The sequence below is a fragment of the Felis catus genome, chromosome B1 (genome assembly GCF_018350175.1).
Source record: "Felis catus isolate Fca126 chromosome B1, F.catus_Fca126_mat1.0, whole genome shotgun sequence".
NCBI classification, from domain to species: domain Eukaryota; kingdom Metazoa; phylum Chordata; class Mammalia; order Carnivora; family Felidae; genus Felis; species Felis catus.
Genome location: NC_058371.1, coordinates 32,787,976 through 32,814,638, shown reverse-complemented (window position 1 = coordinate 32,814,638; position 26,663 = coordinate 32,787,976). Strand labels below are relative to the sequence as shown.

Sequence of the window (26,663 nt, the reverse complement as noted above, 5' to 3'; positions counted from 1 at the left end):
GGGCCAATCTGGTTGCACTGCCTACCCTACTCTTAGGCGCTACCCTTCTGGTACTCAGAGTAGACGCCACGTACCACAAAGTTCTCCACTCCGGTTGTGGAAAACGTGAGTTTTCCAGGGCTGTTCCTAGCCCTGTGTGAGGAATGGGAATTGCTTCTTCCGTTCTTTCCTCGTTGCTTCTTTTCCTCGGCCTCGGGTATTTGCTTCGCATACATGGGTCGACCAGTCATTGTCGATAGACTCGAGGGAAACTCCCCTCTGATTCTCTGTCCTGCATATCTTAGCCACCTTGACCTTGAATTCTCAACTCTGTTTCCTCATCTTAGGGTGACTACCAGGGTCTGTTTGTGTTTCTTCTCCCTGTGCATTTGCCTGGAGACTCTTTTCAAGCAGTAACCAGAGGCAGCTGTAGACTTACCTCATCTGTTTCTCTTCTGTCGGGCATCCCTCTGCACTACGTGCTGTTGGTGCCTGAAAACCAAGAGTCATATTTTGCCTATTTTTTTTTAGATCTTTCAGACGAGAGAGTTCACTTGACCCCTGATGTGTTCTCTGACCCACTATGGCCACAAGTGAAAATGAAATTCATCTATGTGTGTGTGTGTATTTGCATATATATGTACTTATATACAGATACGTTTATTATATGCACATATATACATATATATTTATTATTTTTAGGAGGAAAAATTTCCAAATTCATACGGATACCTTTATTTTTATTTATTTATTTTTTGCGCGCGCGAGAGAGCTTATGAGCAGAGGAGGGGCAGAGAGAGAGGGAGAGAGAGAATCTCAAGCACCGACGTGGTGCTCAAACCCATGAATCAGGAGATCATGACCTGAGCTGAAATCCAGAATCAGACATCTAACCTACTGAGCCACCCACGTGCCCCCGTACTGATATTTCTAATTCAAATAGATTGGCCTAGATTTATTTATCCTTTTTTTAAAATTTGTACTTGTCTTTTATGCTGAAATATCACGGTTCCAAAGACATGACTAAAAATTACTCATTTTTATGTTTCCTTTCATTTCTTACAGTAACCCTAAGAGGCAAGTAAAATACCAGTTCACAAATGTCACTTTATTGATGAGGACATTGGAGCCTGAAAAGATTAAATGACTTGTATGAGTCCAGGGTGGTAGTTTTTTGGCCAGACTGTGGGAAGGACCTTCGGTGGCCTGACTGCAATTTGGTTTTATCTTCATCTATCACTTTTCAACTAACACGCACACACACACACACATACACACACACACACACCCCACGGCTTCCATTTCCTCCTTTATGAAACAAGGGAGATTTGACCAAATGGTTTCCCAGGTTTCTCTGGTCTCTGACCTTCTCCCTAGCTGTTTACTCTTTTCATCCCTGCCTTCCCTCCTGGCCGTGTATACACACACTCTGTCTTCGCACTGTGCTCGCAGTATGACGTGACTGTGGTGTATGTAATCGGGCCCTCCTGGATGTGGGCCCTGGGAGGGCGACCAGCCAAGCTTGCCCTGGGACAGGCCCTGCCGAGATGTATGCCCAGGTCCCAACCTTCTATGCTTGTTTTCTTATTTTCAGCTTGATGCTTTCAAATTAATGCGTTTTGCAGCCTGGTTAGGGATCATTCCTTTTCTCCGTGAGCTGTGTTTTGTCTCAAATTCAGGTCTCTATGGAGAAAAGAGTCACTGACGTTTTTGCCCGTCATTTCAAGATGCTTGTTCTAGATTCCACAATAATCTGTGGCTTTTATCTTCAGATTCTCTATTCCTGAGTTATGATTTCTGTCCATAAGTGAGAGGCAGTAAACTTGACACAATCTTAGATCTGACCGTTTTTACCCCAGATCTATTTAATTTGTATTTAATAAGAAGAGATACCAAGAGGAACCTGACTAATACCTCATTTGGTTGCGGGAAAGTGTTCTGGGCTCATTAGTCAGATTTTTCTTACTTCATCATTAAAACCCTTCCTTACTTGCCCTCGTGTTTTCTTCTCTTTTACTTTTTCTTTTTAAAAAATTTTTCTTTTCAACGTTTATTTATTTTTGGGACAGAGAGAGACAGAGCATGAACAGGGGAGGGGCAGAGAGAGAGGGAGACACAGAATCGGAAACAGGCTCCAGGCTCCGAGCCATCCGCCCGGAGCCCGACGCGGGGCTCGAACTCCCGGACCGCGAGATCGTGACCTGGCTGAAGTCGGACGCTCAACCGACTGCGCCACCCAGGCGCCCCTCTTTTACTTTTTCTTAACAAGAAAGAGATCAGTGGAAAAGAAGAGAAGCTGCTAGAACCGTAGGCATGAGTAATATTGGAATGCGTTGTAATGTTGTGTCCAGATTGAGGGTACTACAGTGAGCAAGTGATTGAGGCATCTGGGGTATTGACACCCTGGTTCCTCAGTTAAATCACTGTAGAAATGCTGGAAGGGACAGCAGGAGAATGGTTAAAATATTCAAATAGTCCCTGGCTCTCCTGCTGCTTCTTAGGGGAACTCCGTTCTTAGCTTCCTGTAGGAAAACGGCTTTGCCGTCCTTAGGGACACCTGCACTTCATTGTCCAGCAACCTTAACCTTGGAAGGCCCTTCGGGGCCAGTTTGTTTTGTTTCTCTGTAGGCCTTCCTGATTCCCAGCTTTCATTGAGTGACTTCCACTGGCTTATTGGTGAGGGTGATAGTGTCCATCCATCTTTGAGGATGTGGTTGCCATCATGCTCAAAGTGGGAAGCTGGACAGGGCAAAAAAGGGAAGGGGTAAAAGGGAAGGTGGCCGCCATTTTTTCAGTGCCCGCCAGGTATTAGTCACGGTCCTGGGGATTCTGCATACCTCCTCCTCTCTGGGCTTCACAAAATCGTATAAAGGACGTACTGTTGCCTTCACTTTTTCGATGGGGAAGCTATGGGGAAAAGCTCAGCATGTTTGTAGATCGTAGATTTCCACCCCCCATACTTCTGAACAATCTCGTTTCAGCTTTGCTCCTTTAAACATCCTGTGTAGGGGCGCCTGGGTGGCGCAGTCGGTTGAGCGTCCGACTTCAGCCAGGTCACGATCTCGCGGTCCGGGAGTTCGAGCCCCGCGTCGGGCTCTGGGCTGATGGCTCAGAGCCTGGAGCCTGTTTCCGATTCTGTGTCTCCCTCTCTCTCTGCCCCTCCCCCGTTCATGCTCTGTCTCTCTCTGTCCCAAAAATAAATAAACGTTGAAAAAAAAAATAAAAAAAAAATAAACATCCTGTGTACATTTAATTTCATATTAGTTTAAATGAGACGGCGCGTAGTAACCGCTTGGTAACAGCGAGCCGATCAGTAAATTAGTTGAACTTAGATCTGTGAAACCTCTCTCCAGTTTAAGTGTAATTATCAACTCCACCTACAAGTAGGTATAATTCTTAAAATAGAGATTTCTAAAGAATTACCAATGAATTGGTCAATACACCCTCACCTCCTCAGTAGTCTAGGGAGTGAATTAAGAAGCCCGTAAGAACCTGCTCCTGTGGAGGGAGGAGGTTCTACTGTTCTACTGCTTCTACTGTTAGGGAGAAGGATAAGCTGCTGTCTTCATTCGATGGCACCTGGCGTGGAGAGTTCTGAGTAGAGCGGGATGAGTGTCTCATCCTGAAAAGATTAGTTGGGAACCTAAATGGAATGCTCAGTGTAAAACCATAGATTTTTTTTTACTTGGGGTCAGACCTGCTGTTGAATCTGATCCTCTGGTCCTTACAGGAGACTGGAATTAAAGAGCAAAAGAAAGAAGTCCACCTGGCCATTCGGGACATCCCCGCGTTAACTCCAGGGCAAAGATCAAATGTGAGATGTGCCTCTTTTAAGTTTTTGTAGTTCTGATGGCTGAGAGTAGGTAGGTCAAGATAATAATGAAGAAGATGAAGTTTGGTCATCTTTTTCAATTTTCTGAACAGTAACTCAGATTGGGACCTTATCCTGGGCTTGCTGGATCTTCCTTTTGTAGATTCTACCAAACCACTAAATAGAAAATGTCATGCTGTGTTATTCTTCAAGGGCTTGTAATTTGAAGATTCGTGAACGAACCTGATCCATTAGACAGATTAACCACTAGTAACACATAGACTTTTCATTGTCAAAACCCATCCTCATTTTGGGTCCTGTTCGTGTTATTTTGTTGTTCTCTTGTCGCAGAGTCTGAAGACCTCAAAGTTCTTTTTTCCTCCCTCCTACAAGCCTGGTTTAAAAGGAAAGGCCAAATCAAAGATTTGATACAATGCAAGCTGTTTGACATCTGTAGACATACTGTCTTACCTACGTGGCTGTGCAAAATCATACTTTGATGATCTAAACAGTAAGCTGCTTAGGGGCAAATCCCCGCAATTCGCAATTCGCAATTCGTCTCTCTCCCAACCTTGCGCATAGCAGCCAGCCAGGCAATTTATATTCAACAACTCCCTGTTCTTGTTTAATTTCCTCAGACAAAACAAGAGATTGCGGCGGGCCCGCCAGTTCAAAACAGCACAACTTGTTTCTCCTGCTTCTTTTCATCACCTCATGAATCAGGGGATTTTGGAGCCACAGGGACCCTTAGAGTCATCTGATCTGATGCCTAGTTTACAGACAGGGAACCGAGGCTCCCACTGAGGAACTCATTCAAGGTCATGCATGTCTAAGTGGCATAGTTGAGTCTTCAATTGTGTTTTGTTTAACCCTCAGAGTTTCCTTCATTTCCCCCTTTATCTGTCTTTCTCCGTAAGAATTACTCACATTCCAGGGGAGAAGGCACAATCTGCTGAGCGCTAGCTGTTTGCCTGTTTTTAAAAACAGCACCAGCCTAGCAGACGACACGATTACCAGTCATCGATTCGTCTAATCAAGCTTGTTTTTGGACGTTGGGTTCCCATGGTACGAGAGAAATCTAAGGCAGGCATCACGTTGAGAATCTGTGAGCCTCTACTCTTGGTTTCCAGGCACCACTCTGGAGCAGCCTTGTAAAATGTGAGGAAGGCATCGTCACAGGGCTGCGTCCCTTACCAGCTTTGCTGCTTGTAAAGCTGGGTTACTTGGGGCAAGGTGTCTGCCTCTTCTGAATCTGTTTCCTCATTAAGTCATTGCGGTACACGGCGTGCACTCCTTGTAGTTATCGTATCGCGTGTGGAAGTAAAATCGGACACAATACAATGGAAATGAAGTGTGATAAGGAGCAGGAGAGGGAGGGCGTGGCTCCAAAGTGCGCCTTTGGAACGATTACAGGACAGCCCTGCGTGGTCGGGAAGCTCGTTGGCATTTCTGCCCGAAGATGTGAAACAGATGAACGTCCTCTAACTGACGACTTTACTGCAGCGAAAGATATTTTGGGAGGGATGTGCTTCCCATGGGAATCTTTCGGAAGCTTGGGTTGGGCAGGCGGACTCTGTCTTGTGTAATAAGCAAAAAGCAGCAGGCGCGGTGATTTTGACATCCCTCTCTTGAGCGGTGCAGAACCGCAGCTGTCGTTTCTCAGGAAGACAGACGCATCTTAAAGTTTGGGGGAAGAAGCGGTGAGTAACCGAATGGATTGGTAGCTTCTGTAAAAGTCACTCTTGTGCCTTGAGCGCCTCCTTTGCGTCTAATCCAGGGTCTGGAAATGTGAAAGAGACGAAAATAAGATGCAACGGGGTCCTCGTTTGTGAGGAGTTTTCCTTTCGAATTGGTGGCGGATGATAAGCAAAGTTATCTGCGATTAATAACCCAAACTGCGTCACTGCGTCGGAAGGAAAAGATGTCAGATGTCAGGAGAAAGAGATTCCTGTAGGCAACCAGGGACCCCGTCGTCACTTGTTGAATAGCATTGTGAATGGGAGTTTCAGATTGTTACGTGTGTGTATCCAAAAAATGAGCTGTTGTTCCAAAGAGGGATAAACCGTGAGTGAACACAGACTTTAGGGAGACCGGAGGAGTCTTGACTGGAGCAGAGGGTAGCATTTGGCAGATGATGGAGACTAACGTGGATGAGTAAGGCCAGGATAATTTTGGAAAATTTAGGAATCTAGGAGTTAAGGAAACATACTGGTCTATGTGTGTGTGTGTGTGTGTGTGTGTGTGTGTGTGTGTGTGTGTGTTTATAACAATCCTTGGTAGCTCTTTGCTGGATGCTGCCTTTGAGAATTTCTGCCTACTTTCTGATAACTAAGAACGAGGAAGAGATAGAGCTTGGTCATTACCCAACACGTTGTGACACGTCACTCTCATTACTTCCTGTTTCCATCTGAGAGGGGGGCCGCTGGAAGGAACTAGTCCCCAGTGAATGGGGACTACGGGGAGTCAAGGCTATGAGATCTACATTTTCTATAGTAAACCAGACATTTACTTAGTGGGCAACACAGTTGAGTCCCCTGGCTCTCACACGAAGGAAGTGAACTTCATTGGGTCGAGGAATCCATCAGGAACTCACTGCTATGTTTACATCCTGTGCAGTTTCTCCTAACCCACTTCATTAGCCAAGCCGTGTTCGGAATTCATTGTCTAGTCCAAAAGCTCAATAGTAAATTCATTTCAACATAACTTGTCCAGGCTTCTGTGCCAAGACTACAGAAGAACACTCTTTGGGTGAGTCCCTTCAAATAGGCCGCTTGGAAAAGATGTGGCTAGAGGTGTGGACTCCATCGCTGATGGCCTGTGATGTAGGGAGAAGCCTCCGGGCCAGCTGCAGTCAAAGGATGTGTTGCAGGTTCAAGGAAGAGCAGGAAGGGGCACCTGGGTGGCTCAGTCAGTTGTGTCCAACTTCGGCTCAGGTCATGATCTCACGGTGCGTGAGTTCAAGCCCTGCGTCAGACTCTGTGCTGATGGCTCAGAGCCTGGAGCCTGTTTCAGATTCTGTGTCTCCCTCTCTCTCTGACCCTCCCCCGTTCATGCTCTGTCTCTCTCTGTCTCAAAAATAAATAAACGTTAAAAAAAAAAATTTTTTTTTAAAGAAAGAGCAGGAAGTACCCACAGTTGGCAATGACCTTTGTGGGATCTGGCAGATGAGTTAGCGACCATCCTCACGTGCTCGTTAGAGCTGCAGGGATGGGGATCATCTTGGTTCCTTGGATCGTCAGGTGAATGGCAAGAACAGAATCTCTAAAGGTGATTCTTTTTTCCTAGAACCATGCAGATGGCTTACCAAGAGAGCGAGGGCAAGAAACAAACCTGCTGAAACAAACAAACAGACAAAAGCAGCTTTATTGAACTCTGATTTATATACTGTAAAATCCGTCCCTTTCAAGCTGGATGACTTTTAGTAAATTTACAGAGTTGTGTACCCACCACCAAAATCTAGTTTGGGGACGTTTCCACCTCCCTGAAAAGCTCTCTTGGTGCCTGGTTTGTGCTCAGTTGCTATTCCATCCTCTCCCCTGCCCAGGCAACAAGTGATTACTGCTTGCTGCACGATTTCCAGTAGATTTGCCTATTCTAGGCATTGCAAATAAATAGAGGTCTAAAATATGGGATTTTTTGGTATGAGACTTTCATATAGCATGGTTTTTAAAAATTTTTAAGTTTGTTTATTTTTGAGAGAGAGCATGCGCACACACGTCGGGGAGCGGGTAGAGAGAAGGAGAGACAGAATCCCAAGTGGGTGTTGCACCATCAGCACAGAGCCTGATGCGGGGCTCGAACTCATGAGCTGTGAGATCATGCCCTCAGCCAAGATTAACAGTCAGACGCTTAACCGACTGTGCCACCCTGGCACCCCTAGCATAATTTAAAAAAAAAATTTTTTTTTTAATGTTTATTTCTGAGAGAGAGTGTGAGCAGGGGAGGGGCAGAGAGAGAGGGAGACACAGAAATGGAAGCAGGCTCCAGGCTCTGACCTACCAGCACAGACCCTGATGCAGGGCTCGAACTCATGAGCCGTGAGATCATGACCTGAGCCGAAGGCAGCCAGTTAACCGACGGAGCCACCCAGGCACCCCCTCCCTTGGCATAAATTTTTTGAAGTTCACCTGTGTTGTAGCCTGTGTCCTTATTTCATCCCTTTTTACTGCTGAGTAGTGTTCCATCGTATCGATCGATCCTCTTTAAGTATCTATTTGTTCACCAGTGGATGGGTAATTTCCACTTTTGGGCTGTTGTAAATAATGCTGCTACTTTGGTTTCCTGTGACCCGTTGTGACAAATTACTAGGAACTCAGTGGCTTAAAACAACAGAAGTTTATGTTCACAGCTCTGAAGACCAGAAGTATAAGGTGAAGGTGTTGATAGCCAGTGCTCCTTCTAGAGGCTCTCGAGGAGATTCCATTTCTTGCCACCTCCTCTGGTGGTTGTGTCTGTCCCTGACTGGAGGTCACAGCGGTTCAGTCTTTGCCACCGCCTTCACATTTCCTTCTCTCCCGTGCATCTCCCAAAACTCCCTCTGGCCCTCTCTGACCAGGACACATGTGATTGCCTTTAGGACCCACGCTGATGATCCAGAAAACGCTCTTCCTCTCAAGATCCTTAACTTACCCCAATTCTTTTTTTTAATGTTTATTTATTTTTGAGAGAGAGAGAGAGCTCGAGCAAGGAGGGGAGAAGCAGAGAGAGAGAGAGAGGGAGAATCCAAAGCAGGTTCCAGGCTCTAGGCTCCGAGCTGTCCGCACAGAGCCGGACACGGGACTCAAACCCATGAACTGCCAGATCACAACCTAAGCCAAAGTCAGACGCTTACCCACCTGAGCCACCCAGGCGCGCCTAAATGTTTTGCTGCATAAGGTAGCATTCACAGTTTCCAGAAATCTGATGTGACTATGTTTTGGGAGGCTATTTTTCTGCCTACCGTAGCAGCTGGGAATAGTCACAGAAAGTTGCCGCGTAGATGTGTTTTCATTTCTCTTCAGAGTGAGCGGGGAATGTAATTGCTGGGAATGTACTGGAAATTTATGTGTGGCTTAAGAAACTGTCAAACTGTTTTCCGAAGAGGCTGTGTCGTCTTCCATTCCTGCCGGCCATGAGTGAGGGTTCCAGTTTCTCCACATTCTTGCCAGTTGTCTACCTTTTTAAAACTCTAGCCGGGGCGTCTGGGTAGCTCCGTCAGTTCAGTGTCCTGCTCTTGATGTCAGCTCAGCTCATGGTCTCACGGTTTGTGAGTTCGAGCCCCGTGTCAGACTGTGTGCTGACAGCTCGGAGCTTGCTGGGGATTCTGTCTCTCCCTCTCTCTGCCCCTCCCCGGCTCGCTTTCTCTCTGTCTCTCTCTCTCAAATAAGTAAACCTAACAAACAAACAAAAACCCATAGCCATTCTAGTGGGTGTGAAATGGTATCTTGTGGTGAATTTGCATTTCCTTGATGACTAATGACGATGAGCACCACCCTTTCGTGTGTTTCTTAGCCAGCATATATGATTCTTGGTAAAATGTCTCTTCGGAGCCCTTACCCATCTTAAGACGGGGTTGTCGTCTTTTTGAATCGTAAGACTTAGCCTATTTTCCATAATCTGGCCCAGTCATTGCCAGTCCTGAGGATGTGGTGATTGAGATCACCTTGATGCGGAGGTGCTGGGCAGTCCATTTCCCCAGGACGCCCAGACCTGGGAAAAGATGGCCGTCTCCACATTGCACTGTGCGTTAGTCTGCGCCTACAGGGTGGATGGGACTCAAAGTGGCCTTTTGACTCCCAATTACTGTGCCAGCGAAGCCGGGAGATGGCTCATTCTGTGTCTTAGAGATCTTGAGCTCAGTGGTGATGGAGGCTGGCTGTTGTCTGATGGACAAGGGACCCACCTACAGAAAGCCACACTGCATTCTCATTGTAGCCTGGTGTTTTCTTTCATAACTCTTCCCACAATTAAAATTAAGTAGTTGTTTCTGTAGTACAATACATTTAATATCTTCCTCCCTCTACTGGACTATTAAAAACCCCTGGGGCAGGGACCCCACCTGTGGGTTTTGTCTCTGTCCCCCGCCTCGAACACAACGTGTCGTAGACAGCCAACCAATTTTTGCTGGATGGAAGAACGAGTGTAAATTATCAGTAACGGGGGTTTAGGAGGATGTCCTCTGCTTTACAGTGGGTGATTCACACAAAATCATTAAATAGAGGGCTGTTCGTTCCATAAGTAATTCATTAACCACTGACTGTGCTGTGTAGTGACTTGTATTTTAACCGCCACTGATGCCATTTCCCCCGTGTCTTTCTCATTTCCAGCGATCTATAACTACAATGCCTCTCAAGATGTGGAGCTCTCCTTGGAGATCGGAGACACGGTTCACATCCTGGAGATGTATGAGGGTAAGTCTGGATGGCCTCCTGCCAGACGGGGAAAGGGAAGCACAGTGGAAGTTACTTATTAATAAGGCACTTCGAGCAAACATCAACGTGCCTTACTTCCTGAAATGGTGCTAGTAAAAAAACCCAGGAAGTACTTAGGCTATACAACTTTGTGCTGAGAGTGATTTCCAACACAGCCAGCCAAATACATGAGTGCCACCGTGCTCAGACCCCAGAACGTCAGAGCATATGAATAGCTGAACCCCAAGCCGCGGATGCAGAAGGATCCGACACAGTGCTGGCCCGGGAGGAGCCACGTGGGACCCTGGATTGGCTGCCGCGCAAGGGAAACACTGCCGATTAAGTGGCTCTTTCTACTCGGCACTAAATGTTGCCAGATTGGGGGAGAAATGAGGGAGAGACTTACTGGTGCTGCTGAGATTCTTTCACAGAACTAGGTCAGGGCTACAGCAGGTCCAGAAAGCCCCGTAGTATATTTCCTGCAATTAGGTCAGGCTAGGGAGGTGGTCCAGTTAACCTGTCAGTGGGCTGTAGGGAAGTACTCAGCACGCCTGGTTTGTCTGAAAAGCACAGGTCGTGCCCACTCCCCCCCACATCCCACCCCACCCCACCCGAGGCTTGTAGCTCCATGTCAGTGGAGCTTGAATCCCGGCAGGACCCCTCCACGTATCCACATTTCAAATTCAAATCCCAGAGTACCACCAACATGCGTCCAGGCCACCGAAGTTGAGGATCAAAGCAAAGACCAATTTTCGGGGCCCGTTTATTCCCTCTGAAGAGGAAGGCAGGAGGAAGGTGGGCAGCAAGGAAGACTTTTCTCAGAGGGTGAAGCTTCTTAGAATCAGGATCTCTAGATTTTCAGGATCCACACTTGCCCTCATCCACGTAAATGCTTGCGACGGCGGAATAGCAAAGGTGGCCATTAGGAATCTAATGCACTTGCCTAGAATGAGGGGGAGAAAAGCTGGGAAGCCAGGGGAAAAGGAAGCAGGGTTTGGCCATAGAAAAGCTAAGTCATTCTGCCTGATTGCATAGAAGACTCTATTATCCCTGCTGCCTCCCTTTATGTTTAGGCAGGCGGCCAGGGTTTCCTCTCCCTTCCACACAGCTCAAAGCACAGCCATGCAGCTCCCAGGGGCAGGGAGAAGGGGGAGAGGGCCGTGCGGACTCTCCCCACACCCCCCTCTCTTTGCTCTTTTCATCCTCGCCATCTCAGGTCCAGCCCCACATCGGTTCCATGTTGTCCCTAAATCACCAAGACACAAGGGACAATCTACTTACTGTCTGATCTCCAGACTGCTTTGCTTGTTGAAACCACAGTCCCCTCAGGCCTGACTAGGTCATACTTCTTTGTCAGGGGCCAGATTTATCCATTCTAGCTAGTATCTGTGTTACACATTTTTGCATTGTACAGGCAGAAGGCGTGTGTTTGGCTTTGGAAACTCTTCCGTATACGGCTTGAAAAGAATGTATGTTAGGACCATCTGTGGATGACGGTTAGATTCTTATTTCTTTATTATTTTTTTATTTCAAATTTGCTGTACATCATTGTTTTCCTCCATTTTCCATCAGAGAACAGCGTTCAGTCTTTCACCATGCTTACAGTTTATGTCAATGATGATGATTTACGGTGATGTCAGTTTTTTGCCTTATATATTTTCAGACCTATTTTTAGGTACGTACAATTTTAGAGTTGTTATACTGAAACAATTTTCACTTTTAAATTTTTTTAGAGAGAGAGAGAGTGCAAGCAGGGGAGAGGGGCCGAGAACAGGGGGTGGAGGGAAATGAGAGAGAGAGAGAGAAAGAGAATGAATCTTAAACAGGCTCTACCCTCAGTGTGGAGGCTGATGCAGGGCTCAATCCCACGACCCTGGGATCATGACCCGAGCTGAAATCAAGAGTTGGACGCTCAACTGACTGAGCTACCCAGGCGCCTCTGAACAGTTTGAACTTTTAATTCCTGTTTATTAAATCTTTTTACCGTTAGTTTTGTCTGTAGGATTGCTTTTTTCCTTAGTCTAGTTTGTCTGAAATTACAGCCAACTCATTGGCGGTCTAGGACTCCCCATTTTTGTTCTCCTGGACCCACCAGGCCATCAGAAACGCTGCTCGGCCATTCAGGAAACTTTTCTCAATTCGGCAGTTGCCCCAAGAAGAGAGGAGCCTCACACGCTGGCCTCGTCTCTCTAAGGTTTGATCTCTTTCAGATCTCGACCTGGTAATTCCTGCTTGACCGTAGCAGAGGTGCAGTATGTGTGCATGTGGTGGGTTTTGTCAAGTTTTTCCAAGTGTCCTGTGGAGTGTAGGAGGGAAGAGCAGAGAGTTGATTGGAAATAAAGTAGGTGATGTCTTTTGAATACACTTGCAACGCTCTCTCTTCATCGTTACGTGACCCGAACATAGTTTTTTGGAATCGCTCATTGAAGCACTCTGTCCTCCTAGGATTCATATAATGGTCCTTTTAAATTTGTGCTCTGTCTTAACCGAGTGGTTTCCCAGTTGACCCATTGACATTCCTCGAGGTAGTACTCCTCTGGAGCCAGCCGAGGAGGTCACTGAGCTTGGTTGGATTGAAACGTAATCCAGATCCACGCACCTCCATTTCAAGCACCTGCTGGAGCTTGAGGCCAAAAGCCGCAGTGCTCCTGGTGTTTTGGAGCTCGCTGGCGCTGGCCCAGCTGATGGGCAGTCACACAAATACCTGTCACTTCACTGATGCTGCGTCTTGAGTATGATGGTCCCGGTGCTCCAGTCCTGACCGCAGGAAGCTGATGTTCTTGTTAACTGCTACCATACAATATTTGGGGTGCCGCAGGGCTCTTTCACGTCAAAAAAGGATGTCCGTGCCCATTTGAAACCTGGTGTGTGTCAAGGTATGAATGGGCAGACTTAGAACATGAGCTTACGGAGTTCCTTTACCACCACCAAGAGGCCTGTCGGTTTTACGGAGGTTATCATCTTGGATTATGTCTTTATATAGTGCTCATTTTAGGGGATTAATTTTTTTTTTTAATTTTTAAAAAATGTTTTATCTATTTTTGAGACAGCGACAGAGCACGAGCAGGGGAGGGGCAGAGAGAGAGGGAGACACAGAATCCAAAGCAGGCTCCAGGCTCGGAGCTGTCGGCACAGAGCCCGAGGCGGGGCTCGAACTCACCAACCGCGAGATCGTGACCTGAGCCGAAGTCAGACGCTTGCCTAACCGACTAAGCCACCCAGGGGCCCCTGGGATTAATTTTTTTTTTTTTTTTAATAGTGCCCACCTTGCCAGATGCAGTGATAGGTTCTTATGTCTCCTAAGTACTTCGAGTTCTTGGCTGGGTTCTCAAATTCCTTTATTATTTCAGGCAGTTCAGGACTAAGTGAGTGCAGGAGTACTTTGCAAACATTAAACAGGGTGGAAATGCTGAGTAATAACTTAAGTTCTCTCCCTCCTCCCCCATCTCCTCTTTCCTTTAAAAAAAAAAAATAAATAAATAAACAAAATGGAAACGCCCAGAGTACTGCCAGATGGAATTTAAAGCTAATGCTGGCACTATTTCACGGCCTGAGGGGTTTTGTGTCTTCCAGCTTCCTGTCTGATTTGGCTCCCGGGGCTCCCCCTCCTCCTGCACACTCCGCCCCCCCCCCCCCCCCCCCCCCCGCCTTTGAGATATTCGCACACCAGACCCGTGTGTGCTTTTTCCGGTATGGACATGAGTCTACCTTTCTGGAGCCCAGCTACGGAAAATTCTTTTCTGCCCACAACCCATCACCGAAAACCACTCACGGCTCTTCCTTTTGCTGTTTCCTGGCCTGTGGTCGCATGAATGATTATGAAAGTGGTAGCTTCTTGAAGGCAAAGCCAGCCCGTCTTGCGTCTGTAGGGCCGGCGCCTTGCACAGCGCCTGGCACATAGTAGGTGTCCTGCAGAAGTCCGTTAAAGGAATGAAGACAAAAGACAGGACCAAAGCAAGCCTGACGGAGCGAGGCAAGCTAGCGTGGAGAGTAAGAGAGGGTGGCAGTCACCTCCACAAAACCCCAGGTATCATAGGCAGAGTTGTTCTCCTTTTATGAGGGAAATATGGGAGGCTCCAACATTGCCCCCATCCGCAGCAGACTGCAGAAGGATTTGGTTATTGCATGAGTTTTGTTGTCTTTGTTTTTAGTAACCGCTGCGTTGAGATCTATTTCAAATACCATACCGTTTACCCATTTAAAGGATACAATCCTTAAAAGGGCAATCCTTGTCCTTTAAAGGGCAATCATCATCACTGTCTACTTGCAGAACGTTTTCATGAACCCAGAAAGAATCCCTGTACCCGTTTGGTGGCCATTATCCCCCAGCTCCAAGCAACCACCAACCTCGTGTCTGTCTCAGGAGATTTGCCCCGTCTAGACTGTTCACGTAACATGGGGCCCTTTGTGACTAGCTGAGTGCAATGGTTTTAAGGCTCATCATTGTTGCAGCGGGTATCGGTACTTCCTATCTTTTTATGGCTGAATAATATTCATTGTATGCCTACATCACATTTCATCTATCCATTCATCCGTTGATGGACATTTAAGTTGTTTACACTTTTCACCTGTTATGAGTAATGTTGCTATAACCCTTTATGTATAGGTTTCCGTGTGGACGTATGTTTTCAGTTCTCTTGTTCCTAGGTATGTTCCTAGGTATGTTCCTAGGAGTGGAATTGCTGGCTCATGTAATAACTTTTCCTTTTGGAGAAGTGCCAGTCTGATTACTTGAGTTTTGCCCCCAGCCCACAGCCCACATGAGTGCCCTGCTATCGCTTATCACTCACTGCTTTGTCACCTTGCTCCTGAACTTCATTTGCTACTAAAAATGGGCACAGGGACGGAGAACCGGCCGTGTGTACTGCTCGTGTTGTAGCGGCCCCCGAGAACTACGTTCCTTCAGAGACTTTTTCAGGGAACGAGATCCCTCAAGGACTGAAGCCAGTGGCCTCGCCTCTCTTCATCTTTGGCATCAGCCCGGCCTGTAGTCATTGCCATATCTTCGCTTCTTTAACCAGGCCAGGGATTTGGTAGCGAGGTGGCTGTTCCCTCTCTCGAGTGTTCTTTCCCACCCCAGATCCGTGGGCGTGGCTGGAAAAATCGCTGCTCTCTGGAGATTCCAGTTGTGGTCATTTATTCACTCAAAAGAACTTGCTGAGCGAGTGGTGATGCTCTTATTCTGTGCTAGGTACGTTTATTGAACACGAGAGATGCCCTAGGCACTGAGGTCACCTGAGTGACAAAACAGCAAGGTTCCTGTGCTCACAGGGTTTTCATTCGAGGGATAGACAAAAACAAGAGAACAGAGTGAGTAAACAAAACAATTCAGATACTTCGAAGTGCTGTGAGGGAAAAAGGATGATATTACCGGGACCAGAAGTAGACTTGGGTGATGGCGAGGGAGAGGGGAGAAGGCAGGAAGTACTGCTTTAGATCAGATGATTCTGTCCCTCTCTAGGTTGACCATCCTGGGCAGGACACTTAAACTCTTTTTGTGTCACGGTCATTGCATCTAAAATCGGGTCACTCCTTGAATTGAAAGTGATTAAAGGAAAGTGCTTTGAAAAATCAGGTTACAGCATTCTTGTTACCATTAAGCTCTCCTCTCCTGTGATCAACCAAATTCCAGTCATAAGTGACTTAATGCCCAGGGTCTGTTGCTCCAACAATGAGTACTGGTTTCCTGCATTTGATTCATATGCATTGATGGATTCGTTTTCAGCCCCATAAACCACTCACGAGCTCAGGAGAGAGGGTGGCTGGTGTTAACAGTGATTTCTGAGGGTAAGCATAACACAATTGGCCATAACAAAATGAGATAATGTCTCAAAGGCGTTCCAAGCTCTACGGAAGCAAGTACAGCACAAAGCTGTGTACAGTTTTAGTGTAACATGTAGCGGCCCAAAGCATAGCACAAACGATTGCGTTGGAACCCGAGGAAACAGGCAATCTTGAGAAGTTGAAATAAAAAGAAGCATTTGTGTATATATAGGCAGTCCCAATATACCCATGTTATTTCTTCTGTATAGAAGGAGGCCGGTTTTGAAATGCACCTTTATCGAGAAATCCATTCCCTTATAATAGAAGGAATTCATATGGATTCTGACTTCAGCTGTACGTATCTTCAATCTTATCTTTATAAAGCAGGCTTTTTCTAAAGTTTATTTATTTATCTTGAAAGAGAGGGAATGAGCAGGGGAGGGGCAGAGAAAGAGGGAGGGAGGGAGGGAGGGAGAGAGAGAGAGAGAGAGAGAGAGAGAGAGAGAGAGAGAGAGAGAGAGAATCCCAAGCAGACTCCATTGCCGAGTGTGGAGCCTGACACGGGGCTTGATCTCCTCACACTCGTGAGATCACGACCTGAGCCAAAATCAAGAGTCGGATGCTTCACTGACTGAGCCACCCAGGCGCCCCTAAAGCAGGATTTTTTTTGTGAGTAAGTATAGCGGGCAGTATCCTGGCAGATAGGTAGAGTTCCATGGCACTGAATTTTGGTTCCGTGGCTGACAAACCTCTAACAGGAACGTCAAAAAGAACTTTTTTCCAGCAGAGGCTTAATAAGCACCTTTCTGAGATGTGCTAAGTGGACCCGTATCGGACCATCTGATACCGTAAGGTCTTACTGAGCTCTTTCAGAACGTCTGATTCAGGAAGAGGGATTGTCACACCTTCCCGTCCTGTACAGCCCGGTAGCCTTGACATGCCCCTGTTGTACCTCTTCGTGTTTTCTTCTCCATGTGGTCAGCTTTGCACAGTGATCACAGACGAGTAAGAGACAAAAGCAAACCGCGATTAATTCGTAAAAACTCGGTTCTTACCAGCATGTAGAAAATGCTACTGGGTAGAAGCTGAAATAAGGCGTCTGATGTGTTTGTAACTTTCATTTGCTTTTGTCGCCCGGCAGGGCAAGATCGTTGAAAGTATACTGTAACTCAGAATCCGTGGCCTCACCATGTTCTAGGGTTAAAAACCACTGCCTTTCACACACGTCACTGGCAGCGAGCCCAACGGCTTGGATTTTATGATAAGGACTGCGTGCAAACGTTTTGGCATCAGCCTAGGAAGCAAATTAGGCCTTGTTGAGTGTGCCGGTCATTTCCCACATCTGTCTGACCTTTACCTTCAGTCCTGCCTGTCAGCTACTACTCCTGGGCACATGTGCTCCTGAGACGTGTTTTCCCAAAAGATGGACGTGGCGGCGGGAGTGTGTTTACACGAAAAACTAATTAAGAGCAGAACCGGTGAGAAGTTTCAGATTTAATCTTAGCAAACGGAGAGTGCCTTCTCTTCTTTCGGAAGCATATTTGGATGTGCTTGTAAAATGCCATCCTTAAAATTTAGGTTGCTGGTATATTAGGAGGCAGGACGCGGCACCTTCTAGCATAGATAGGGGTCAGGACTTTTTTCCGAGCGGTGCCTTCGTGCAGTCACGTTGTCGTGATGCAGCTGAAGAGGCAAGCCCGGCCTGAAAGCAAAAGTGTTTTGGGGAATGCTCCGGAGGAATGGTCTCCTGAGCTTTTGGCGTCCCATTAATTTCCACCTCCAAGGGATCTTGCTGGGATCCAGGGGTCGAGAAGGTGGCGAAGTAGTGAGCAAGCTCTTTCCATCCCACACGGACACGTAACCACGCATGGCTCTCTTCGCACTTCTGAATGCGGGGCCATTCACATTATTTGGTGTATAACGTTTACCAAAAATGCCTTAGGTGTCTCTTCTCCATCGTGAAACGTAGCACATCAAAGCACTGTGGCATAGGTAAGACTCTGTGAACGATTAGCGTAAGGAGGAAGTCCTAGAGGCAAATTTAAGATCGATTGAGGGCACATACGAGAACCATATTTCTCCTCTTGCTTATATCCGGAGAGAGAAGGTTGACGTATGCCTCTACTTTGCTCATGGTAATATAAGGGCAATTTATGATCTCAAAAAGCACACCGGGGGACTTGGGCATCACAAATACCCACTCTGTGCTGGAGTGCCCCATTTTATTCAACCCGTAGAGGCGAGTCCTCCAGTAGAAAGTGTCATAGAAAACATGCTGCCTGAGAAACCTGGATCCCGCGAACCAGTCTTAGAAGCAGGTGGGGACTTCGGTTCTTTTCCTTGCCTCGCCGCCGTGTAGAACTCAGGCTACAAAGAACTGGTCACGGAGTAAGATAGGCAGGATTCTTGTTACAGAAAGATTTTCAGTCCGACCCTTATGTTCTGTGTATGTGTCCCCAGTGTTTGTCATCTGATCAGTATTAAATACGTCCGCACTCAACTTTGCCAATAGGAATCTAAGATTTTTTTTTTAATTTTTTTTTTTAACGTTTATTTATTTAGTTTTGAGATAGGGAGAGACACAGCATGAACAGGGGAGGGTCAGAGAGAGGGAGACACAGAATCCGAAGCAGGCTCCAGGCTCTGAGCTGTCAGCCCAGAGCCCGACGCGGGGCTCGAACTCACGGACCGCGAGATCGTGACCTGAGCCGAAGTCGGCCGCTCAACCGACTGAGCCACCCAGGCGCCCCAGGAATCTAAGATTTTAAACAACTGTACCTGGCAAGGTAGTCCATCTTCTAGGTGGCAAAAGTAACTGACACTAAATTTCTAACCTTGAATACTTGTTTAGTGTCCACCAATATAGATTGAAGAGTCTGTTACTAGAGTTGGAGTTGAAAGAATGGGAGGGGGTTGGAGGAGAGCTTTTTGCTTCGTTAGTCTTCCTGTCACGTTCATTGCCCACCGAATGTCAAGTCAGGCCTCCAAATACCCTATTTTGGTAACTTCTGAGTTCTTTTTTGGCTGCGTTCAGTATCTGCTCAGACCCTGAGTTGTTTAGCACCATTTTCTCAATTATTCCAGCCATTGTCATACGGTTTTCCTGTCACCCGCGCTGTTCCGGTAACTTTTTCTGGTTACTTTTCCCTTAAAGTCCTCTCTTCCATGATTTCCTTGGGGCCAGGGAACTTACCATCTTGGAAACTACAAGTGTATCCTATCAGGTGCTCCGGGTCTGGAGCGAAGCTTCCAGCCGCCTTACGTCTGCTTCGGCTCAGTTCGTCGTCAGGAACTTAAGAATGATTTAGGGAAGTTCTTCTTCCAGGGAGCACAGACACATTCCTCAGAAAACAAAGAAGAGAGAACTTTAAATAGTCTAGCGTCATCAACACAGGAACCAGACGATGGCCCTGGAGGTAGGAGATAGCCCCTGGATGATGTCACTGGTACCCTCGGTGCTAGATTTGTTTGGCATCTTACGTCTCCTGCCTGTGCCAGGCATTGAGCTAAGGGCTTTCATGTACTGAATATTAGTTCTTTCAATCCGGGGAGAGCAGAGTTACTGATGCTCGTTTAATAAATGTGAAAATCAGGTTAAGAAGCTTGGAGCTTTACACGGCTAGTAAGTGGTAAGCTGTGACTGTCACCCTGGCCCTGTGGATTCCAAGTAGAATGTTCTTTCTTCACTGCGAGGCCTTTGAGGAAATGACTCTTCTATTTTGGACGTGACATGTAGTTTTTCAAAGAGGGTGAGGTTCTTTTTTGCTTTTTAAGTAGCTGGCAGACCAGCTTACCACCACCCCAAATGTGTCTGCATTGGGGTGAGCTCTTTCTTTTTTTCTTAATTTTTATTTTATTATTTTTTCATGTTTATTTACTTTTGAGAGAGAGAGAGAGAGAGAGAGAGAGAGAGAGAGACACCTAGCATGAGTGGGGAAGGGGCAGAGAGAGAGGGAGGCACAGAATCCCAAGCAGGCTCCAGGCTCCGAGCCGTCAGCACAGAGCCCGACGTGGGGCTCGAACCCACGAACCGTGAGATTATGACCTGAGCCGAAGTCAGACGCTTAACTGACTGAGCCACCCAGGCGCCCCTGAACTCTTCCTGAACATCCTCCCCTCCACGGCCCTGCCACACTTGTCTGCTGCTCTGGCCAGGTGGTCACCTCCCTGCTCTCAAAGCCCAGAGTGTGTTTGGGCCCGCTGCACCCCCAGTGCCCACGTGTCTCGGCCGCTCCCCCCACTCCTTTCCGCCCCCCGCCTGTTTTCAGGAGCTGGCTTTCTCTGAGCAGGTAGGCATGTCTATTCCAGGGGAGCATAGCACAGTCATCTCCACCCAGAGATACGGGTTCCTGTCCCCCCAGTCCACACACACGAGGTCAGAATTACGGAGGGGCTGGACTGCCGTCGCCGAGAGTGTGTCCAACCCCCTCAGGTGTGGGGGCCAGAGAAGCAGAGCGGTCAGCCTGAAGCAGTCTCCCTCCCTGTATGTGTCTGCCACTGAACGGACGACTGGCGTCCCCGATGGCACCCTCCTGCTTGTGTTAGTAAAGAGGGCATCGGAATCGAACGCAGCGGTCGTTGGCTCGGGCGCTCTCGGAAGGTTTCGTGTGGTTCCCGTTCGTGGCCTTGCCGCTGATCTTCCGCTACCGAGACTCTCGGTGCCGTCGCCGCTGCTGGGCCCCGCCTCGGCTTCTGCCACTGTCGATGTCATCACACCCCTGGCGGCACGTCCTGACCTCTGTCTGGGTTCTCAAGGCGGAGCCCAGCGGTTCACTTTAAGAGTCTGTAAGTACAGCTTTGCCCTTTCCTTTTTAGGATGCATCGCGCCGAGGAACTCGGAGCAAGTTAGTACTAAGTGTCCCAGACTGGTGGGGCTCTCTGGACGGCGCTGGGTCATTGGCGATGACCTTGCTGGGTCATCGGCAAGGGGTGCATTGCCCCCTTCACCCTACTTGTGCTCTAAGCTAAAACACGAATGTTTCCGGTACTCCGCCCGGGAGGAGTTTCCTCTCTTTCTGGGGCCTCCGTTCTCCCCTGAGAGAGTAAGGCCGCGTTTATGCGTGCCCTTTACCTCGGTGTCCTCCTCAGTAGGCTCAGACAGTTACCTGAAAAGAGCAGCCTGCGCTGCGTTTCCAGAAATCCTCGGCAAACTGGCCACGCAAGCGTGCCTTCCCCTCACCCGTGTCTCTGTTCCACCAGCGACGAGATTAGAGAGCCTTTGAGAGCGGGGTTTGGGGTGCACAGTCTCCCAACCCCTCGGAGCCCCGTGGAGCCAGACATAGGTCTTTATGGAAATGGGCCTCCTTAAATAGATCTTGCTGCATTCTCGTGGATTCCTCACTCCCAAACCTGCATCCCTCTCTCGTCCCTCTCGCGAATCGGCGCTGATGCTGATCCCGGCGCCGGGGTAAGTTGCCGGGGTAAGTTGCGGTCGTTTCAGCTTCCTTGAACTAGTTGGAGAAGCTAGAGACCCACATCACAGAGGACGGCAGTTAGAGCCCCTGGCAAGACAGCTGACTGCTGGCCGGACTGCTTTGCCTTAAGCAAGAAAGAAGGAAAAGGCGACATCCAGGAAGGAGGGAGTTGGCAAACCAGAGCGATGATGTTGATCAGACTAGGGGAAATTGAATTCCCCCAGTGTCGCCGAGCTCCGGGGCGTCTGTGAAGCCAAGGGAGGTTTCCTCCTTTTGCGGTGGGCGTTTGGATACTCGTGTCTCCGTCGTGCCGGCTGTGGCTTGGGTCTGCCCCCACCCCCACTCTGGGCCAGGCCCCTCTGCCTGTCTCAGGAGGTGTTGGCTGGTTGAAAGAAGTCTCTGGCATTACCATCTCTAGTAGGCAACGAGGAGAAACTTGGGCATTCTTAGCTATGGACTCGGATTTTATGAGCTAACACACTGGGGGGAAAAAGTTGAATGTTTTTGTGGAAGGAAATTTAAGACACGAAAGCCTGATTACTTTCACAGTTGAAGAAACGGAGTCCCGCAGACCTGGTGAGCACAGAACCGGGCTTTCTCGTTTCAGATGAGTCTTCATAAGGAGCCACGCCTCCTCTTTTCTGGACATTCTGGCCTCCAGGCTGGTGCTTAGGGTCTGCCCAGCTCTGCCCGTTGGGCATGGGACCCCACGCCTTGCTCAGACCTCGCTTTGGGGTCTGGTTTTAGAGGTGCAGATTTTATTGCACGGTTCTGGCCTTGCATTCATCTGTTCTGTCCGTGACCACTGGCTCGCTCACAAGACCTTCTCTGATAAAGCCATTTAAGCGTTACGGATTGCCCGCGATGTGCCAGGTACCGCAAAGACGGGGCTCTTTCCTGTTCACTCAAGAAATAAAGTGAAAGACGGAAACCACATCTCTTTCTTTTCCACTGACTTGGCATGCTAGTGTGCATGGGTTTTCTACCGGTTGGATTCCATGGCCAGGCTTCCTTCCCGTGGGAGGCAGTGCCTTGAGCAAGCGTCCCGTTCATCCGCTGCATGGCCACGGAGGCAGTGATGAACCGGGCGGCAGGAGACCTGTGTTTGCATTCTCAGCTTAGATTCTAAGTCGCTGGTTGACTCTGTACAACCTTTCCCATTCCTTGCTTGTGTTTCCTCTTTTTTTTTTTTTTAATTTTTAAACATTTTTTTATTTATTTTTGAGACAGAGAGAGACAGAGTATGAATGGGGAGGGGCAGAGAGAGAGGGAGACACAGAATCGGAAGCAGGCTCCAGGCTCTGAGCCATCAGCACAGAGCCCGACGCGGGGCTCGAACTCACAGACCATGAGATCGTGACCTGAGCTGAAGTCGGACGCTTAACCGACTGAGCCACCCAGGCGCCCCGTGTTTCCTCTTTTTTAAGTAAGGGTGTTAAATTTCAGGGGACTCTGAGTTCCTTTGGAGCTCAGACTTAACAACATCTATCTGTGCATCGTAAAGGCACAAAAGTGAGCGAAGATATTTCACTGGGAAGCCTGATTTGTCTCCCAAACAGGTATAACGGGCTTGAATCACCTTTGACTGCCTTTGCATCCTTTTCATTCCTGCCTTTGACCTCATTTCCAAAAGCACTGGTGAGCTGCCCATTGCCTTTGGGAAGCGCGCATCCTGCGGTTGGAGGCTCTGGCCGGCAGTGAGAGCTCTGGCCCGCCTAGGAACCAGGATCCGACAGTGAGCTGTATCCGTCTGTCCTCTGAGGAGTTTGCACCCAGCTGTTCCAGCTCGCCAGCTTCCCCGGAGGGACCTCAGCCATCTCTTTGAGGAACATCGGCTCGGGGATGGGAGGGCAGGCTTTGGCTATGGAAACCAGCCAGCGAACCCCGACAGGTTTACCTGGCCCACAGGGGATGGACCTTTGACCTTGGCCTAATTAACCGTGCTATATACCCAGCAAACTCCCAGACCAGGGGATACTTAAAGGAAGAAGAACAGGATTTAGCCCATGCTCTCCCTCTGGGGATCATCTCTGGCCCTTCCCCTCCCCCATGTCATGGTGCGTATAAACAAGGGCTCCCTGTCTGGTTTTTTTGCCTTTAATTCCGGGGATCTCAACATTATCGCAACATCGTGAATGCACTTAGCGCCACTGAACCGAATACCTCAAAATGGCTAAAAGAGTAAATTTTGTGTGTATTTTACAACACAAAAACTCTTTACTGTTCTTGGGGGGGGAGGCGGTGGCTAGTTCATTGTGGGATTGCAAAATGAGAGATTTTACAAAACTCCATGAGTTACACATCTAAATAATGCTTTTATGGTGCAGGAAGTCCTGAGTCCCCCTCAGCAATTGCCTTTGGAGTCTTCAGGACATTCATAATTCTCCCTCTGTGTGCCAGTGTCTTCCAGCCTTCCCATTAGAAGCCCTTTGTATTTAATGATTTGTTTATGGATCTATTTCCTTCCTCCTGGAAGACGACGTCTGGGCTGCTGGCATTCAGTGAGTGGTTTTTTTTTTTTTTCTTTTAAACGTTTATTTGTTATTAAGAGACAGAGAGAGACAGAGCATGAGCGGGGGAGGGGCAGAGAGAGAGGCAGACACAGAATCTGAAGCAGGCTTCAGGCTCTGAGCTGTCAGCGCAGAGCGCGACGCGGGGCGCGAACTCACAGGCCGCGAGACCATGGCCTGAGCCGAAGTCCCATGCTTAAGCAACTGAGCCACCCAGGAGCCCCCAGTGTTTTTATGTATAATAAAATTGGTGATGTAAATCCTTGGCTCCAGTCGCTCCTCCAAGAGGGTTTGTAACCACACTCTCTAAGGCAGCCCCACCCCCACTCATCCCTCCCCCACATTACTCTCCTTCCTTAATACCATTTAGCCCCATGTGCAGTTACTTGGTTATTTGCTGGGGCTTACGGGTACTTGTGTTTTTCTTCCCATCATAAAGCAAGACTCGGAAGGGTGGAGACGTCGTACGTCTCGCTCTCTTGGCATCTCTCTGTTGAATGAGTAAATGAATCTCCGATCTGTGGCTGAACTTTTGGAAATTGCAAAACTCGTTCAGATTCGCCTTGGAGCACAGAATGAGCAGTGAAGATCAATGATGTCTTAAGGAGGCACGATTAAAATAAAAATGGTGGAAAAATGGTCCTGTGATTTTTTTTTCATACATGCCTCACTGCTTTCGGAGGCATTTTCGGGCAAAAATATTCAGTAATATTTGGGAGCAATGTGATTATCATGGAATTCTAGATCACCTTGAGGTGCTTACTTTGTTTTGGTTTGTTTCTTCCTATAAAGTTTATTTATTTATTTTGAGAGAAAGAAAGAGAGAGAGAGAGCTGGGCAGGGGCACAGAGAGAGGAAGAAAGAGAGAATTCCAAGCAGGCTCCACACTGTCAGCACAGAGCCCAGTGCGGGGCCTGAACTCATGAACTGTGAGATCATGACCTGAGCCCAAATCCAGAGTCAGACACTCAACTGACTGAGCCACCCAGGTGCCCCATTGAGGTGCTCACTTTGTAATGCTCATTTGATAGTGTAAAGTTTTGCATGGCTCTTAAAAATTGCAGTGAAATTCGTATACAGGAAAATATACTCATCTTAGGTATTCAGTTCAATGAATGTTGATGAATGAATGCACTCCATGTACCTAATACTCCCAGTCAAGATGTAGAACGTTTCCCTTGCCCCAAAGAGCACCCTGTTGCCTTTTTCCGCACAATTCCCGCTCCAAAAAGCAACTGCTGCTCCAAAGTAGGTCACCATGTGTAAGTTTTCCGGCTCTTCAACTGTATATAAATGGGATTATGCGTGTCTTAGTATAACACTAATCCAGTGTAATACTAGCTTCAGGAGTGGAATTTAGTGATCCGTCACTTACGTATGCTGATCTTGGGTGAATACTACCAAGTAGAGATACTGCTAGGTCATAGGTCATGTGTATGTTTAATCTGATGTGAAACTACCCGCAATGTGAGAGAATTCTAATTGCCCATATCTGTACCAACACTTGGTACAGTCTTTTTAACTTTGACCATTCTAGTGGGCGTAGAGTCATTTCTCATTTTTAAAAAATACGTCATTTGTACTGAGTTGAATTCATCCTGTTTGGAGTACAGATTTTTTTTTTTTAATTTTTTTCAACGTTTTTATTTTATATTTGGGACAGAGAGAGACAGAGCATGAACAGGGGAGGGGCAGAGAGAGAGGGAGACACAGAATCGGAAACAGGCTCCAGGCCCTGAGCGATCAGCCCAGAGCCTGATGCGGGGCTTGAACTCACAGACCGCGAGACCATGACCTGGCTGAAGTCGGACGCTTAACCGATTGCGCCACCCAGGCGCCCCTGGAGTACAGATTTTGACAAATGCATGCACTCAGGAAATGCCGCCACAAAATACAGAACAGTCCTATCTGCACCCCCTCCCCCCGTCCCCCCAAATTCGCCAGCGTCCCTCTGTATCAACGCCACCCCCAGCCTTGTTCTGTTTTCTTTCCCTATGATTTTGCCTTTGCCTAGTCCTGGCTGACCAGGGCTTATCAGCTTTACTTTTTACCCTTAATTTTCAATTTTATCCTTGTCAGAAAGGCATATAATTTTAAAGGCCAGGCCGTTTCTAGCAAGTTTATAATGATAAACAGCAGTCCCGTCACACCTCCTCTTGGTTTCTGGTTCCGCCTTCAACTCTTTCGGCCAGTTTTTGTAGTATATATGCTTTTTCATTTCCAAAGAACCGTGCTTCTGTTACTTGGTATTTCCATTTGCATTTTTGTTTCGTAACTGCTTCTCACGGAAGATAAGGATTTTAACTCTCTTACACTCCCCACCAACCACACATAGACCTGTCCGTGCCGAAGAGAGATCTCCCAGTATAAATGCAATATAATTTCTTTTAAAAAGTTATTATCTGGATGATTGGGTCTATGCAGGAGAAAGAGCGGATGCTGCGGAATGTCCTTTGATTGCATTTCCCGTCTTGAATAATGTTTCTCTAGAGGTGTCTTCTTTACGTGGTGCTCTGTGGACCTGCTTCTTTTTCAGATCCAGACTTCCTGACAGAAGTATTTAGCTCCTCCTCGTATGTTCAGACAAACAAGATGATTCTGCAGCTCCGCTCATTTTCCGGGATTTGCTCGTCGTGGAATCTTCTGCCTTCCTGCTTCATCCTGGACTGGTTGCTCTCCAGTCCAGCTCCATAGCTTCTTTTCTGAGCTCGCGATCATCTGTGTCAGGGTTAGAAAAGTAAGAAGCTAGTAGGTATCAGCAGAGCTAGGGATAACGGGCGTGAGTGTGTAAATACAG

The 26,663-nt window shown here is 47.7% G+C and overlaps 1 protein-coding gene across 6 annotated transcripts in view; it reads left to right on the top strand.

The window, feature by feature from the left end:
* The window catches only part of DOCK5 (dedicator of cytokinesis 5), a 225,202-nt gene that overhangs the window by 51,814 nt on the left and 146,725 nt on the right, over positions 1-26,663 (top strand). For all 6 annotated transcript variants that reach the window (XM_045055373.1, XM_045055372.1, XM_023252463.2 and 3 more), the window contains exon 2: positions 10,096-10,179. In XM_045055373.1, the coding sequence (XP_044911308.1) occupies positions 10,096-10,179 (84 nt within the window). The remainder of the gene's footprint in view (positions 1-10,095; positions 10,180-26,663) is intronic.